Here is a 19,304-nt window from a genome sequence, read left to right as displayed (position 1 = left end):
CATGAATTCAAAATTTCTTACACCTGCCCAGGTGAGGATAGATAGTTAGCGTGTGCCAACCATTGTCCCATCAGTTTGACAAACATTGTCACATAATGTGCTATATAGAATATGGTGAATATACAAGTCAGTAATCAACTAAACAGGTCAGGTGTCTATTTTGACATCTGACCGGTTCAGTTGAGTTCTGAACTTGATTGCCACCATTTTCTCTTTGTACAGTGACACTACACTAGTTAAAAATTAAAAATAAGAGTATGGAAATAACTACTATTTTTTTGGCCAACTCATATCTGTATACTATATATGTATATATATCTGCGCTGTAGGTTCCAGAGGAGAACAATTAATAAGAGGATTTTCTGCATATATTGTCCATCATAAAATATATCCACAGTTACCTAGTTTAAGGTTTATTAGTGCGTTATTAATGCGTTATATATAGTGCATATAAGATGTTAATATTTACCGGGTGTGTCACAGTCAAAGTCTCCTGAATATGTCCACAGTTACCGGGTGTATCGCAGTCAAGATCTCCTGAATAAGTGCACAGCGGTGATGCTTTCAACCGCTTTCCTTCCAAAGAATGTGCGAGGAAAGGGTGAAAAAAACCTGTCCCAGCCGGTGACAGTCACCCCTTACCTCACCGATGGTGCTCCTGGGTCTTCAACGTGAGCCTGCGCTCCCACACGCTAGTTGCCGGCGAGGTGCAGTGAAGCTGCAGGACCTCGCGTGACGTCACATACACGTGATGTTACACGTGAACGGCTAACGAATTGCACACAGTACCGAAAAGGATCTATCCAACGCGTTTCGGAGTCGGCGGACTCCTTCCTCAGGGATCGATTGCCACCATTTTCTCTTTGTACAGTGACACTACACTAGTTAAAAATTAAAAATAAGAGTATGGAAATAACTACTATTTTTTTGGCCAACTCATATCTGTATACTAAAGAAACACATATAGATGTTGTCTGGTATTTTATACTACTGGAGATATGTTTAGGCCAAAAGAATAAGTGTGTGACGAAGTTTATTGGTGTGTATTGAGAGCGGTGAAAGACACAATAAACCAAACATAATTGTTGCAAATAAACTTTTTTTATTGAGGAAACACAACCAAATTTATTTTTTTGTACCGCGCCGGGTTGCACCACGCCGGCTTGGGGTTGAGTGACGTAACTGGGGGGTATTCAGAACTGAAGCCTGGCTCACCGTGGAGGAGGCAGAGGTGGCAGGAGAATGGGCAAGAAAACTTGAAGGGTCTGGAAGTTCGGGGATGGGGCTTAAAACATGAGGGGCTTGAGACACACTGGAAGGTTGAGACACATCGGTAGGTGATGGGGGAGGAATAATCAAAGTTTTTTTTTTTTTTATGCGTTTTGCCAGTTTTCCGTTGGGTTTTCCGGGTTGGGGGAAGTCTTCTTGGGCTAGGTTGTAAAGTGTGGGCGGGAGACACGTCAGGACCCGGCTCCACAATTACACAGTCAGTCTCCATTGTGGAGCGCTCGGCAATGTCTGAGTCCAATGGGGGGAAAGATAATGTCCAGCCTGGGTCCTGGTGCCTCGTTGGGGGGGGGAAACAAAAACCCTCCCAGGATCCTGGTGCCTCGTTGGGGGGGGGAACATAACACCCTCCCAGGGTCCTGGTGCATCGTTGGGGGGGGGGGAAACAAATCCCATACCAGTGTCCTGCTGCATTGCCGGTGGGGGGGAACATAAAGCCATGGATGGGTCCTGCTGCATCGGGGTGGGTCCTGCCCGGAAAGGTATGGCTTGGTCGTGCTGCATCATGGGGGGCCCGGTGCGATACGCCATGGATGGGTCCTGCTGCATCGGGGGGTGTCCTGCCCGTAAAGCAACGCCTCGGTCCTGCTGCATCGGGGTAGGTCCGGTCCGATATGCCAGGCCTCGGTCCGGCTGCATCGGGGGTCCAAGCCGGAGCAGCGGTCGTCACGGTGGTGGCGGTGGGATGTCCAACAGCACTCGTCATCGTGTTGGCGCTGTAGTGGAGTACACCTGTAGAGGGAATAGAGGTGGCCGTGCAGTGGTATGCAGCAGAGGTAGGAATGGTGTTTACTTGTGACAGTGACGGCACAGTTGGATATGCCGCCACATTACGACTCTGACTCTGCTGCATAGCCTGCACAAAAGCAACATTGCAGGCCTGCATCACACTCAGCTGGAGATCAGGTCTAAGGTGTTCCGACATGCCCTGTTGGATTTAATTAAAAAAATGATGAGCTGGCTTCTGGAGGTCGGCTTTCACTTGATCAACGCTTTTGGCGACATCCTGGATGCGGCACTCTAACAGGTTATGGGACACATCCATTCTGTCACCTAAAGCCTTGATAGCTTCGTGTAAAACCGAGCTCAAGTGCAAAAACTCGGGCATGAGGGACCTATCCGAAGCCCTCTGTCGCTGTCGGGATGAGCCCGCAAAAATGGGTGCAGCGAAAGAGGACTGCGAAAGGGGAAGACCTGATGGGCCAGCCCCCTGGTCTCCAGTGAGTGTGGAAGACCCACCTGGTGCTGCGCTGCTGGATGGCTGGGACAGGTCCGTGGCTGCCGGCTGAAGGACCGCTCCAGAACCTGTGGCGACAGTCGTGCAGTGTGTGCTGTGAAAAAAGAAAACAGAAAATTAATACCAAACTATAACAAGACGGTACATCCTGTGGAATTAAAAATGACAGATTATGTCAATGCAATACAACCGGAGGCAAGTGAGAAATACTTACGTTCTCATGAGAAGGACCGGTCTCAGGAAGGCCAACACACGGTGATATTTGTAGAGCCGGTGCCTTGCTCCGGAACCACTAGCTGCACTCTTCTCTGCACGCAGGTCCTTGTTGAAGCGGTCCTTCATGGAACGCCAACGTGTTCTTACTTTGTCCACTGTGAAATAACAATAAAATATAATGGTCAGAATAAGGACTTTTGGCCGTGCTCTCGTGACTGTGTGATGACAGAAACTACGAAAAGTTTCTTTCATCACACACAGTCAAGAGAGCATGGCCAAGGTCTGTTGCTTCACACTACCGTGCAATACTTACCAAATGCATTACGGACCCGTGGCGGGGAATTCTCCCAGCCATCCCACAACGCTTGGGCCACCTCACTCCACAAACGACGGAGAACACTATTGACGGCGTGCTGTTGATCCCGGCTGTCCCACAACGGGACTCGCTCCTGGACCAGAGTGATCAGCAGGTCATTATCAATCCGGTCGTCGTCCCGTTGTGAAACCTAAAATTAAAAGAAAATCATTTAAGTTTGCTCAACCACATTTGGAAAAAAAAAGACACGAAGATGAGAAAGGGCAGGAATATGAAAGACATCTTTCAGAAAAGGATGATACAAGAAAAATGTAAAGAAAAACAAGGGTACAGAAAGGAAGTTAAAAGAATATTACAATAAGGACAGTCTGCCTGGTATACATACCCGCTGCCATCTTCCACCTGGACCTTGACTCCGCTGCTCAGTACCTCTCTGTCCCTCAGTTGAAGTGCTCTATAAAATAAAAAAATAAAAATTGCCTCATGTGTCGATGTGACAGTCAATACTTACCAAGCTGACGGACAAAAAACTTACCTCGCTCACGTGATCCACTTCTGATTGACGTGGCTGGAACTCCTCATCAGACGAAGAAACCGGAGAAGACATTCTGATGCGTGTTGAAAGAAAAAAATAGAAGAAATTAGGACATGTAGATCCAAAAAATTGAAAATGAATGCATTGGCTAGGATATACTCACATTGCTCTGTGTATTGTCCAACAATGCGTCCGGGCAGGGTGCTGTCTTCTTTGTAGTCTGATGAGAAGTGACCAGAAACTTCCCCCAACCTTCCTTTTATAACCCTGCTGCTATGGGGGAGGCTTATCAGTGTCTAGACAACCTTATCTACAGTTAATTCAATCTTGCCAAAAAAAACGCATGCGTCAAAAAAACGCATGCAAACGCATGTCCAAAAAAACGCATGCATCCCCATTGACTCCAATGCATTTTTTGTCCCAAAAAAAACGCATGTAAACGCATGCGTTTTTTTGGTAAAAAAAAACGCCCCTCAAAATACTACAAGTTGCATTTTAGAAAATGAACGCATGCAGTTAAAAAACGCATGCGTTCACAAATGCGTGCAAACGCGTACACGTAAAAACGCATGCGTTTTCAATGTTAAATATAGGGGAAAAAACGCATGCGGTTTTTTTGTAAAAAACGCTGCAGACAAAAACGCAAGTGTGAAACCACCCTAACATTGGTCCCAGTGCAGTCCGATTTCTTCATCGGATTGCACTCGTCCTTTTCTCGCACAAATGAGTATGACCCTTAGCCGGACACTGGAAGGGGTTAAATAAGCGAGATTTCGGCATTTTAGCTCCTGGTGTGGAGCCGATAGCACAATCATATGCCACCATATACTAGACGTCCGGTAACCGGTAATAATTCCCTCATGTGTGGGGTCTATTTGTCTCCAGAGAAATCACACGTTACATTCCACACAGAACATTGTGTAGAAAAGGCGGCGCGAGATAATTGTGCCAGTAGTGAGGGCGAATAATGGCGGAAATGTCACTGACTGAGGAGAAGTCTCCATGTAGCGTCTTCACTGCGGATCACGTGACCCCTGACTCCTCCCCCTGTGACCTCATCACAGGTCCTGTGCGCACAGAGCAGCCATATATGTGAAGTGCGGCTCTGCAGGTGGAGGTATGTGGAGATTCCCCATTACTGAGCGCGGGGGGGACATTAACCCCTTCTGCACGGAGACTCTTTATAAGAATCATAACGTTGTTGTTCTGTTTCCTGTAATAGATACATACATTATGCCCTGTAAGCAGGGTTCTGCCCCACACCCAGCTGCCTCGGGCACTTTACCATGAGCTGGTACCTCAGATTCTTCCCCGCACCCCTTTCCTTTGCTTGGCACCAAATCTGTTCTGCCTTTTGGCGCTCTGGACTTTATAATATCAGTAACTGCGTCATCAAGGTCTCCTGACCAGGTGCACCCTCTAGACTCTTCCCTCCGGAAACCCTCCCTCTTCCCATTGATGTCACATGGTCCCGTCTGGACGGCAGGTAGCAGTCTTTTTGTAAAAATGCAGCACAGCCCTGAGGAGTCTTTTTTATGACTCTCCTTTTTACACCCCTTATGTAATATATATGATGGAGCTCACAGTATAATGTTTCCACATTACTGGCATCTCTCGTAAAAAAGGTATTTTCACACTACCGCCAAACCCCCCCACACAGTATAATGTTCTCATAGAACCGCCATACCCCCACACACAGTATAATGTTTCCACAGTACTGGCATCTCTCGTAAAAAAGGTATTTTCACACTACCGCCATACCACCACACAGTATAATGTTCCTACAGTACCACCATACCACCACACACAGTATAATGTTCTCATAGTACCGCCATACCCCCCACACACAGTATAATGTTCTCATAGTACCACCATACCCCCACACACAGTATAATGTTTCCACAGTACTGGCATCTCTCGTAAAAAAGGTATTTTCACAATACCGCCACACACAGTATAATGTTCCTACAGTACCGCCATACCCCCACACACAGTATAATGTTCTCATACTACCGCCATACCCCCACACACAGTATAATGTTCTCACAGTACCTCCATACCCACACACAGTATAATGTTCTCATAGTACCGCCATACCCCCACACACAGTATAATGTTCTCATAGTACCGCCATACCTCCACACACAGTATAATGTTCCTACAGTACCGCCATACCCCCACACACAGTATAATGTTCTCATAGAACCGCCATACCCCCACACACAGTATAATGTTCCTACAGTACCGCCATACCCTCCCACACAGTATAATGTTCTCATAGTACCGCCATACCACCAGACACAGTATAATGTTCTCATAGTACCGCCATACCTCCACACACAGTATAATGTTCCTACAGTACCGCCATACCCCCACACACAGTATAATGTTCTCATAGAACCGCCATACCCCCACACACAGTATAATGTTCCTACAGTACCGCCATACCCTCCCACACAGTATAATGTTCTCATAGTACCGCCATACCCCCACACACAGTATAATGTTCTCATAGTACCACCATACCACCACACAGTATACCCCCCAAGGGGTCGAGATATTTTTGCATCCATAACAAGCTGCATAGGTACAAATGTACCCTCATATATTTTGAATGAAGATAATGCAAGGAAAAAAGAATAATATATATTTTTTTAATTATAATGCTATTTTATTATTATAAACAAGTAAAAAACTGTTCATTTACATTATAAAAGAAAATGTAAGAAACTTTTTTTATTGATTTTCTTCGCAAGTAATGCATGTTGTCTTTGCTATCGAGTGTTCATCGCAAATGGGTTTCACACAAACCACACAAGACTTTCTAGTCTTAACGTTGTTTTCGCCTCAGGTCTCGGCAGACATAGCAACTACCAACTACAGGGGAGGGTCCACGACTACCATGAGGTATTTGAAGGCCAGCTGCTGCTTGCGATGCTACCAGAATGCATCGTCCAAGCACCATTTCTACTGCACCTCAAAGAAAATGGTTTCCCATCATCATTTGGTTTGTCCTACGATCTTCAATTGCAGGCATACACAGCTGATTTGCGAGATCTTTCAGGAACTTTCTTCGTTGATCCTTTCTCCTGAAGCTTGGATAGTGTTCTCTGTAGATGATGTAGGATGCTAACCCAGTGACGTCAATCATATTGTAGAAAAATGCCAGAGGCCAACGTAATGTTCGTCGTTTCACAGTGTACTCTCCCAACATTTTACCATAACATCAACTCCGCCTTTTGTTTTGTTGTAGTATTTTATTATCTCTGGCTTGGCTGCTAGTGTCTCTTCAACTTCTCCCGTCATGTGCATAGATGATAGAAGCACGACTGATTTGTTCTTCTTTGGTACATATGAACAGACTGTTGCATCATGATTGTAGGCAAAATTTACAGGCCTTTCTTTGGCAGGCTGCATGTTGCTAGGTAGGAACCTTTTGTTTTTTTCTCACTGTACCAACTAGTGTCATGTTCAATAGCTTAGCTAGTTCCATAGTTGTAAAGAAGTTATCGGTGGTGACATTTCTTCCAGAGCCTTTATACGAGCTCACTAGGTCCAATACTGTTCGTTCACCAATGTTTACTTGTCGAGGACCATCAGTTGGTTTCCCAGTGTAGAGCTGACCTTGTAATTGGTAGGCGTTTGACGAGTCACAAGCCCAGAAAATCTTTATGCCATATTTAGCTGATTTTGAAGGTATATACTGGGTAAATTTAGTATGGCCTCTAAATGGAAATAATTGCTCGTCGATGGTGATACAATTATATGGCTTGTAGGCTCTCTCCAGATTTCTGTTCAGCATTGTCCAGATGTCCCGTATTGGTGCAGCTTTATCTGTTTGCACACGTTCTGCACGTGTATTTTCGTTGTCAAATCTAATAAATCTGAGTATCATCTTGAAGCGGTCACGAGACATGGCTGCATGTATAAGAGGCAGAGCAGCAACATTCCACATTTCCTCCAAATTCTCTTTGTTGTCTCTGTGCACACCAGCAGCAATCAGTATGCCCAAAAATGCATAGAGTTCAGTTTCAGAGAATTGATTGAATGTTTTTTGTGGTGGCCGTTAAGAAGAATCAGGAAAACGTTGTACCAGTTCGTTGTTGTAAGCATCACAAACTCTCTTGGCCTTTCGATTCGTTTCTCGTAATATGATGTCACACATCTCAGGAGTCATGATTGACTTGAATAGCTCTTTTGCTGTATACAGGTTGCTGATTGCTGCAGGGCCACCTCTTTGTCGTAGGACATTACGAGATTTTGTTTGTGCATTTGGCAGTGGATCAGTACACCATTGAGTTTTATCCTTAGCAGTCCAAATGTCGCCTGCACTTTGAGGCACAGACTCATCCTCAACACTTTCGTCTGAGACGTATTTGTTTTTCCTGCTCTATGACCATTTCTTGTTCAATGTCTGAATCTTCTTCAGTAAAATCCACTTGTGGTACATAGTTTTCATCATCAGATGCAACATATGGTTCTTCCTCATGCTCAGAATCAGATTCTTCTAGCATTCGCATTATTTCGTCAGACGTAAATCTGTAAATATGAAAAAATGAAAAATAAATTTCCGAAATACTACACAATACTAGATTATTGGCTTTTCACAAAATGATACTAACCTGCAAACACGTTTTCTTGGATTATGGCGGAAACGAGATCTAGCATCACTATCGCTCATGATGACTTGGTAGATGAATTTTGGCTTCGTAATTTAGTTCAGTAACACGTTGCAAGTAGAATGAAACTCGATTCTAAAGTGCAGATAAAAAAGTAAATTATTTCTAGTGATAATTATTTATAAATGTCATTTATATATTATGTAAACCGTATACAGTTTCAGAATTTTCATTCCATCTTCGACCAATAGGAAAATTGTAGCAGAGCCACCATCTTTATTTTGTGCTGAATATAAATAAAACGTCGTAAAACAATATGTAGATACTAATTATTATCCATTTTTCGTATAAAAATCATACCTATAGTGATAAGTTTCATACAAAATATATGTAAGCCAAGTCCAGGCTCAAAGACAATTTCTGACTGTTCTGTCTCCACTTAAGGCGAATGAAGGTATAACTGGCTGTTAGATGCTGTGAGACTTTCCTACCTTCGTATCCAAGAAATTGAAGACTTCACAAGCCTATAAATGTGTGTGCTCACAGCAATGAGATGAACAGCAAAATGGCTACTGAGAGGAGAGAGGCAGGAAGAGAAGTAGAAGCCACTCCCAGTTTGAATCAACTTAATTGACAGCAACATAAGTGAGCAGTAACAACACTGGCCAATAGATATCAGCATAACATTTGTAGCTGAATGAACTTTAGTTTCTGAAACCAAGTAAAGGAGAAAGTCTTCCCACAGTGGAGGTATATATGAAGGTACAATTGTACCTCTGCAGCCTGTTAACGTTGTAAAATTATGCAGCATGACGAAGGTTAAAGAAATGTTACCACTATCATGAAGCCCAATATATCACGAGAAAACAATGTCAGAATCACCGGGATCTGTTGAAGCTTTCCAGAGTTATAACCTCATAAAGGGACAGTTGTCAGAATTGTAAAAATTGGCCCAGTCATTAACGTGCAAACCACCCTTGGGGCTTAAGGGGTTAAAGGACTTTTTTTCTGGATGACTGTTTTTTCTTACAATGTGACTATGGGGTTAATAATGGGGGCGTCTTATTGATGCCTCTCCATTACTAACCTCGGGGCTTGATGTCACCGGACAATACAAAGGTGACACCAACCCCCCCCCAAACTATTACCCCACTTGACACCGCTAAAGGGCAAGGGGGAAGACAGAGGCTAAGTGCCAGAATTGGTGCATATTAGAGATGTGCCTTTTTCTAGGGTGGCTGAGAGCTGATGTTTTTTGTTAAGCAAAGGAAAGTCTATTTTTGAACTTTGGTCTTCCTCATTCATCTCCATACCATCAGGTCTGGGTCTACAACGACGGCATGCACTCTGCAGAGTCGGGAGACATGACTCTGCCAAATATATACAGTGTATGTGTATATATCTACTATATAATTGTCTAAGGGGTACTTCCGTCTGTCCTTCTGTCTGTCTGTCTGTCACGGATATTCATTGGTCATGGCCTCTGTCTATCATGGAAATCCAAGTCGCTGATTGGTCGCCGCAAAACAGCCACAACCAATCACCGACGGGCACAGTCCAGAAAAAAATGGCCGCTCCATACTCCCTGCAGTCAGTGGCCGGCGCCCGCTCCATACTCCCCGCTCCCCGCAGTCAGTGTCCCCGGCGCTCCGCTCCCTGCAGTCAGTGTCCCCGGCGCTCTGCTGCTTACTCCCTGCAGTCAGTGTCCCCGGCGCCCACTCCATACTCCCCTCCGGTCACCGCTAACACAGGGTTAATGCCGGCGGTAACGGACCGCGTTATGCCGCGGGTAACGCATTCCCTTACCGCCGCTATTAACCCTGTGTGTCCCCAACCTTTTACTATTGATGCTGCCTATGCGGTCCTCATGTGAGCCAGTTTCTTTGTAGCGCTAACTGCAATTGGGGACACTTTCAAAGTTTTCCCAATTTTTCGGACTGACTGACCTTCATTTCTTAATGTAATGATGGCCACTCGTTTTTCTTTACTTAGCTGCTTATTTCTTGCCATAATACAAATTCTAACAGTCTATTCAGTAGGGCTATCAGCTGTGTAATCCACCAGACTTCTGCTCAACACAACTGATGGTCCCAACCCCATTTATAAGGCAAGAAATCCCACTTATTAAACCTGACAGGGCACAACTGTGAAGTAAAAACCATTTACGGTGACTACATCTTGAAGCTCATAAAGAGAATGCCAAGAGTGTGCAAAGCAGTCATCAAAGCAAAAGGTGGCTACTTTGAAGAACCTAGAATATAAGACATATTTTCAGTTGTTTCACACTTTTTTGTTAAGTATATAATTCCACATGTGTTAATTCATAGTTTTGATGCCTTCAGTGTGAATTTACAATTTTCATAGTCATGAAAATACAGAAAAATCCTTAAATGAGAAGGTGTATATATATATATATATATATATATATATATATATATATATATATATATATATATATATATATATATATATACTAACGCATCGGGTATTCTAGAATATGCATGTCCACGTAGTATAAAATAAAATATCCAAGGAGAACCAAGAGTCAAATACACTGCCGAGACTAATATAACCAATTAGAATAATATTTATTGAAAATTATACAAAATATGTTAAAATTTGTACCACATATGTAATAACAAGTGATAAATCCGTAAGTACATAAATACAACAGATCCCAGATCGGACCACCATCAAATATACAACATACAACCAATGTGCTTTGCTAATAAATGTAGCCCTGCTGACAAACCATGGCATTTAGATTGCCCATTGTAGTTCATATGTAAAGTACCAGTGGTATGTAACAGCTGTCACACCGCCAAGCCGGTCAGACATAAATCAATAGTGATGCACAATGGAGTAAGGTCCAATGGTTTTATTTACCCATAGTTGGCGTGGCAAGTCCCGTCCTGGTCTGCTGTAGGTTACGCGCGTTTCGCGTCTGGTGATTACCGCTTCCTCAGGGTACGCCCCCTGAGGAAGCGGTAATCACCAGACGCGAAACGCGCGTTGGGGTAACCTACAGCAGACCAGGACGGGACTTGCCACGCCAACTATGGGTAAATAAAACCATTGGACCTTACTCCATTGTGCATCACTATTGATTTATGTCTGACCGGCTTGGCGGTGTGACAGCTGTTACATACCACTGGTACTTTACATATGAACTACAATGGGCAATCTAAATGCCATGGTTTGTCAGCAGGGCTACATTTATTAGCAAAGCACATTGGTTGTATGTTGTATATTTGATGGTGGTCCGATCTGGGATCTGTTGTATTTATGTACTTACGGATTTATCACTTGTTATTACATATGTGGTACAAATTTTAACATATTTTGTATAATTTTCAATAAATATTATTCTAATTGGTTATATTAGTCTCGGCAGTGTATTTGACTCTTGGTTCTCCTTGGATATTTGATTATGATTTGAGTCGCCATTATTTATTTGGATAGATAACTTTTACTGATGTTCTGTTTATATATATGTCCACGTAGTATATTGCACAGCCACGTAGTATATTGCCCAGCCACGTAGTATATTGCAGTCACGTAGTATATTGTCCAGCCACGTAGTATATTGCCCAGTGACGTAGTATATTGCCCAGACACGTAGTATATTGCCCAGTGACGTAGTATATTGCCCAGACACGTAGTATATTGCCCAGTGACGTAGTATATTGCCCAGTGACGTAGTATATTGCCCTGCCACGTAGTATATTGCCCAGTGACATAGTATACAGCACAGAGCCACGTAGTATATTGCCCAGTGACGTAGTATATTGCCCAGTGACGTAGTATATAGCACAGAGCCATGTAGTATATTGGCCAGTCACGTAGTATATTGCCCAGTGACGTAGTATATTTCCCAGTGACGTAGTATACAGCACAGAGCCACGTAGTATATTGCACAGCGAAGTAGAATACAGCACAGAGCCACGTAGTATATTGGCCAGTCACGTAGTATATTGCCCAGCTACGTAGTATATTGCCCAGCCAGGTTTGTCACAGGTTAAAAAATAAACATATACTTACCTTTCTGAGGGAGCCCTTGTTGTCCACGGCAGCTTCCGGTCCCTGGGTTGGATGAGCGCAGGACCTGTGATGACATCGCGGTCACATGACCGTGACGTCATGGCAGGTCCTTCTCACGCAGGCACACAGGGCCTGTGATGACGTCGCGGTTACATGACCATGACGTCATGGCAGGTCCTTCTGCCACCGGCACCTGCAACGGAAGATGGCGGCTGGCGCGAGCGGCTACAGAGGGTGAGTATAGCAGGTTTTTTTAAAATTATTTTTAACATTACATTTTTTACTATTGATGCCACATAGGCAGCGTCAGTAGTAAAAAGTTGGGGACACACAGGGTTAATAGCAGCGGTAACGGAGTGCGTTACCCACGGCATAACGCGGTTCATTACCGCCGGCATTAACCCTGTGTTAGCGGTGACCGGAGGGGAGTATGCGGGCAACAGGCACTGACTGCTGGGAGTAAGGAGCAGCCATTTTCTTCCGGACTGTGCCCGTCGCTGATTGGTTTCGGCAGCCATGACAGGCAGCTAGCGAGACCAATCAGAGAATGAATAACCGTGACAGAAGGACAGACAGACGGAAGTGACCCTTAGACAATTATATAGTACATATATATATATATATACACAGTGGGGCAAAAAAGTATTTAGTCAGTCAGCAATAGTGCAAGTTCCACCACTTAAAAAGATGAGAGGCGTCTGTAATTTACATCATAGGTAGACCTCAACTATGGGAGACAAACTGAGAAAAAAAATCCAGAAAATCACATTGTCTGTTTTTTTAACAATTTATTTGCATATTATGGTGGAAAATAAGTATTTGGTTAGAAACAAAATTTCATCTCAATACTTTGTAATATATCCTTTGTTGGCAAAGACAGAGGTCAAACGTTTTCTGTAAGTCTTCACAAGGTTGCCACACACTGTTGTTGGTATGTTGGCCCATTCCTCCATGCAGATCTCCTCTAGAGCAGTGATGTTTTTGGCTTTTCGCTTGGCAACACGGACTTTCAACTCCCTCCAAAGGTTTTCTATAGGGTTGAGATCTGGAGACTGGCTAGGCCACTCCAGGACCTTGAAATGCTTCTTACAAAGCCACTCCTTCGTTCCCCTGGCGGTGTGCTTTGGATCATTGTCATGTTGAAAGACCCAGCCACGTTTCATCTTCAATGCCCTTGCTGATGGAAGGAGGTTTGCACTCAAAATCTCACGATACATGGCCCCATTCATTCTTTCATGTACCCGGATCAGTCGTCCTGGCCCCTTTGCAGAGAAACAGCCCCAAAGCATGATGTTTCCACCACCATGCTTTACAGTAGGTATGGTGTTTGATGGATGCAACTCAGTATTCTTTTTCCTCCAAACATGACAAGTTGTGTTTCTACCAAACAGTTCCAGTTTGGTTTCATCAGACCATAGGACATTCTCCCAAAACTCCTCTGGATCATCCAAATGCTCTCTAGCAAACTTCAGACGGGCCCGGACATGTACTGGCTTAAGCAGTGGGACACGTCTGGCACTGCAGGATCTGAGTCCATGGTGGCGTAGTGTGTTACTTATGGTAGGCCTTGTTACATTGGTCCCAGCTCTCTGCAGTTCATTCACTAGGTCCCCCCGCGTGGTTCTGGGATCTTTGCTCACCGTTCTTGTGATAATTCTGACCCCACGGGGTGGGATTTTGCGTGGAGCCCCAGATCGAGGGAGATTATCAGTGGTCTTGTATGTCTTCCATTTTCTAATTATTGCTCCCACTGTTGATTTCTTCACTCCAAGCTGGTTGGCTATTGCAGATTCAGTCTTCCCAGCCTGGTGCAGGGCTACAATTTTGTTTCTGGTGTCCTTTGACAGCTCTTTGGTCTTCACCATAGTGGAGTTTGGAGTCAAACTGTTTGAGGGTGTGCACAGGTGTCTTTTTATACTGATAACAAGTTTAAACAGGTGCCATTACTACAGGTAATGAGTGGAGGAAAGAGGAGACTCTTAAAGAAGAAGTTACAGGTCTGTGAGAGCCAGAAATCTTGATTGTTTGTTTCTGACCAAATACTTATTTTCCACCATAATATGCAAATAAATTGTTAAAAAACAGACAATGTGATTTTCTGGATTTTTTTTTCTCAGTTTGTCTCCCATAGTTGAGGTCTACCTATGATGTAAATTACAGACGCCGCTCATCTTTTTAAGTGGTGGAACTTGCACTATTGCTTACTGACTAAATACTTTTTTGCCCCACTGTATGTATATATATATATATATATATATATATATATATATATATATATATATATATATATATATATATATATATATATATATATATATATATATTTAGCTGAAGAGCCCGGCATAGTAACTAGCTGTAGTTAGTTATAACACATAATAATTATTATCCTCCATCCTATAGTCCAGTGCCCATATACTATTATTATTATTTATGTATATGGCACCATTGATTCCATGAGATATGAGAAGAGGTTACATGCACATTACAGATATCACTTACAGTAAACTAACAATGAGAGACTGATACAGAGGCGAGAGGACCCTGCCCTTGCGGGCTTACATTCTACAGAATGGTGGGGAAGGAGACAGTAGATAGGGTGGTTGCAGGAGCTCTGGTGTTGGTGAAGCGGTAGCTTCGGTAGTGGTAAGGAGGCAGTAGGGTCAGTGCAGGCTGTAAGCTTTCTTGAAGATGTGGGTTTTCAGGTTCCGTCTGAAGGATCCGAATGTGGTTGATAGTCGGACGTGTTAGGGCACAGAATTCCAGACGATGGGGGATATTCGGGAGAAGTCTTGGAGGCGGTTGGGTGAGGAACAAATTAGCGTGGAGGAGAGAAGGAGGTCTTGAGATGACTGGAGATTACGTGATGAAAGATATCTGGAGATTAGTTCAGAGACTTATGGAGGACATAGGTTATAGATGGCCTTGTAGATCAGTATTAGTAATTTGAACTGGATACTATGAGGGAATAGGAGCCAATGCAGAGATTTGCAGATGGGAGAAGCGGAAGAGTAGCAAGGACAGAGATGAATTAGTTGAGCAGCAGAGTTAATGATGGACTGGAGAGGTGCAAGGGTTTTAGCATGGAGGCCACAGAAAAGGATGTTGCAGTAGTCGAAGTTGGAGATCATCACACATCCTGCATCCCATAGTCCAGTGCCCATATACCAATCATAGAAATCCTCCATCCCATAGCCCATTGCCCATATACCCATCAAACATCGGCCTAATAGACCTTCATACATTGCAGGCCCAGACACCATTATTAGGCATGTAAGTATCGTAATAACTAGGCCGCCCCATACCATTGAGTACTTGGAGGCCGGGGGCATTCAGCCAAACTCTGTCACACCTTCTTAGATGTCATGTTTACTTTTCAAGGCAGCAAGTGGTTAAAATGCCAGGCCATATAATGAGAAGAAAAATGATGCAGCACTCACCCTTGCGCTTCTTCCAAGTGTGCTCTTTATTCAGCAAAACATACTATACATAGTATGAACCGGCATACGCAGTGATCTGTGAGGGAGCGGGAGTGAGGAGAGACCGGACGACGGCCGTTTCGCGCTACGGCGCTTCTACGGGTCCATGCTAAAACCAGGTGATGTCATTTCCTTTTTAAGGTTTTTTTTTTTGTTTGTTTTTTTTTTGACTCACCTGAATCTATTAATTACAATTGTGCAAGTTAAAAACAATAAGATCTCTTATTACAGAATGAACATTTACAAGTATATTACAAAATGAACATTTACAAATGTATTATAAGAACACCGCCATGTCAAGTTTGTCGTTAAGACCCCCTGGGCCCTGTGCGTTTGTTTGTAGGATCCATTTCGCTTCACGCTGCAGCAGTAGGCGGTCATTATTACTGCCGTTTTGTGAACATTTAACTATTTCCAAACCTGCAAACCGCAATTGATCTGGATCACTATTATGTGTCTCTGCCATATGTTCTACAAAACGCACGCGTCCCTTTCCTGTCCGAATTGAGTTATAATGCTCTCGTATTCGGACTGTGAGAGGTCTAATAGTCTTACCTATATAAAACCATTGACACGGACAGAAAATTACGTAAACCAGAAATTTACTCTTGCAGGTTATGAAGTCTTTCACAAAATGCTCAATTATACCTATTTGCAAGGGGTTCTCAATTTTATGCAGATGGCATATGCTACAATTGCCGCATCTGTGGTTACCTTGCGGTATGGTTTTTGCTAACCAATTATTTGTTGGTGGTGATACTTTATTTTTTACAACAAGGTCTCCTATATTAATTGATCTTTTATATGAGAATAGAGGACATGTATCCGAGAGATTTCTAAAGTCTACGTCTTTCTGCAGCCCATGCCAATTTTTTCGTATTGCTATTTGTATATCTCTATCTAAAGGGCTATGTTTAAATGTAAATGTGAATCTGCGATTTTTATTTTGATATTCGTTTGCATCTTTTCTTTTTCCATTGTTTTTTCTTTTTTTGCCCTTTTCTAACAGCTGAACTTGAGATAATTTGGCTGCTCTAATTTCTGCTTGTTGGAGAACATCTGTTGGATATCCTCTGTTTGAAAGGCGTGTTTTTAATTCTTCTACCTGAGTTTTATAATTTTCCTCATTATTGTTGATTTTACGTATTCTCACCATTTGACTATATGGAATACTGCGCTTCGTGTGATTCGGGTGGTCACTTTTAAAATGTAAAATGTTGTTCGTCGCTGTGCTTTTTCTGTGGACTTTCGTTACTATATTTTCATTTACAATTTCTATTTTTACATCTAGGAATTCCAATTCTTTTTTATTGAATACTGAAGTAAATTTCATGTTTTCTTTATTATTATTGTTCAGGAAAGTAACGAATTCGTTAAATTTAATTTCTTCGCCATCCCACACCATAAAAATATCGTCGGCAAATCTTAAAAAAAGCCGTATGTGCCGAAGGTTCTGGGGTCCGGTGACGTACCTCTCCTCAAAAGCTGCTAGAAACAGATTTGCGAAGACGCACGCCACCGGAGTACCCATCGCGGTACCAACTTTTTGCAGATACCATCTCTCCATGAACTTGAAAGCATTGTGTGATAAAACGAACTCCAGACTATCCAGCACAAAAGAAATAAAATTGGCGTCTTTATTTGTATTCATTAGAATGTGATGGACTGCCTCCAAGCCTTTTTGTTGTGGGATTCTAGTGTAAAGGTTTACAATATCTATTGATGCCAGAGCAAATGTAGGTTGCCATTGGAAGTCTTTAAGGGCCAGGAGAAAATCTCCTGAATCCTTTACGAAAGAGGGAATTTTTAACAGCAGAGGTTTTAGTAACCAATCTAAAAACGGTGATAAAGGTTCGGTCAGTGATTCTTTGCCCGAGATTATTGGGCGTCCTGGCGGTTTTTCCGCATTTTTGTGAATTTTGGGGATGCTGTACCACTGTGCGAATTTAGGAAGCTCTGGCATTAATTTTTCCGCTCTCCCTCTTGTTAAAGTCTCCTTTTCCACATATTTTCTTAATAGGCTCCTCAATTTTTCTTTAAATCTATTTGTGGGGTTGCCGTCTAATTTAATATAGGTTTCTGTGTCATCTAGTTGGGATAGTGCTTCTTCTATATAATAAGATCTTTCTAATAGAACAATGTCTCCGCCTTTATCCGCCCTCCTAATGATGGTATCATTCCACATTTGTATCTCTTTTAGGGCTTTTTCTTCCTGTGTTGTTAAATTTTTTTTAGTGGTTTTTTATATAATATTGCCTCTATATCTTTGATTACCAGGTCTTGGAATAGATCTATTGTATTCCCTGGTGAGATTGGCGGCATCCATTTTGATCTAACTCCTCCCTTGAATGGATCAAATTCTGTACTAGTCGGGGGTATTGGGGCTCCTTCATCTGAATCCTGACCGTTCCCACTTAAATTTATTAATAAATGTGTCATTTCTACGTCCCTCGGATCCATGGTAGAATAAGCCATGAAACCTAGGGAACTAATCTCTGCAGGACTGTCTGTGGCGACCGACATAGAAGCTCTCTTGAAGCTGTTTTTGCAAAAGTATTTATATAAATGTAACTTTCTTATGCTTTTAAATAAGTCCACTTTGAAGTCGCATAAGTCGAAGGATTCTGGAAGGCAGAAGTTCAAGCCTCTTGACAGTACTTTCTCCTGATGTATTGTCAGTGATTTTTTTGTTAGATTTATAATTTGTAGGGCTTCTTCGTTGTCCTTTGTGGCGCTTTGTTCATTCATCGTCTCCACGAAACTTGTTTGCGTTTTTTTACCGCGCTTTTTTCTCCCTCCCCGTCTGATTTTTTTCTTTCTAAAGGGATGATAGGATTCAGGGTGGGCTTTGAGGTAGATGGTAACTCTTCATTAAAGTCCTCAGCTGTACTGGAATCAAAGTCAGTGATCCAGCCATCTTTCACTATTTTCGATTTTTTTGTGGTGAATTTTCTGGAGCGATTTTTATTGAACAGTTTTTTAGTACCATTTCTAATCCATGAGAAAATCTGCCCCATTTCGAAGTCCCTCTTATCCCGGAGGAATTTTTCTTTTTTCTTTTCTTTGGTTTCCATTTGAATCACAGTTAGCTTTTTTTCCAATTTTTTCTCAAAGTTTTTAAAATTTTCCTTACTAATACGGGAGGATAATTCCTGTTTCGATTTTTTTTTTTTTTTTTTTGACTCACCTGATTCTATTAATTTCGAGTTTTTTACAGAGTGTAACTACAAGGATGAACTAGAATTAATCAGCACAAAAACGCTGGAATCCAAGATATACTCTTTGGCAGAAAGAGAAATTCGTTTATATTGGACAATAAAATCTTTAAAATCATATACTGAATGTAATCGAGTCCCACGAGGACTCAGAGTCTATAAAGACATCTCACAATTCAAAGATGACCCCACATTCTTAAAAGCTTGGGAAGAAATTCATCTAGAGTGCTCACAAAAATTACTGTTGCTGGTGGTGGAACAAAATGAAAAGGACTATGATTTGATATGCGAACAATTGAAAAAATCGAAACAGGAATTATCCTCCCGTATTAGTAAGGAAAATTTTAAAAACTTTGAGAAAA

General features: G+C 42.5%; 2 protein-coding genes across 3 annotated transcripts in view; one reads left to right on the top strand and one right to left on the bottom strand.

Moving 5' to 3' along the window:
• Positions 1-1,087: 1,087 nt before the first annotated feature.
• Positions 1,088-4,616, bottom strand: LOC138663034 (uncharacterized). Its single transcript, XM_069749092.1, has 6 exons — positions 3,755-4,616; positions 3,592-3,664; positions 3,442-3,510; positions 3,054-3,246; positions 2,739-2,895; positions 1,088-2,618 (listed from the first exon to the last, which is right to left on the bottom strand). The coding sequence occupies exons 2-6, from the start codon at positions 3,661-3,663 to the stop codon at positions 2,225-2,227; spliced, it is 885 nt and encodes a 294-aa protein (XP_069605193.1). The 5' UTR covers position 3,664; positions 3,755-4,616; the 3' UTR covers positions 1,088-2,224.
• Positions 4,617-4,651: 35 nt separating this feature from the next.
• LOC138663033 (gastrula zinc finger protein XlCGF57.1-like) overlaps positions 4,652-19,304 on the top strand; it is a 38,925-nt gene continuing 24,272 nt past the window's right edge. The window contains exon 1 of one of the 2 annotated variants that reach the window (XM_069749089.1): positions 4,652-4,708. The gene's annotated coding sequence lies outside the window, so the exon portion shown is untranslated. The remainder of the gene's footprint in view (positions 4,709-19,304) is intronic. The other variant, XM_069749091.1, reaches the window with a different exon arrangement.

The sequence above is a fragment of the Ranitomeya imitator genome, chromosome 2 (genome assembly GCF_032444005.1).
Source record: "Ranitomeya imitator isolate aRanImi1 chromosome 2, aRanImi1.pri, whole genome shotgun sequence".
Taxonomy (NCBI): domain Eukaryota; kingdom Metazoa; phylum Chordata; class Amphibia; order Anura; family Dendrobatidae; genus Ranitomeya; species Ranitomeya imitator.
This window is presented reverse-complemented; position numbering and strand designations above follow the sequence as displayed.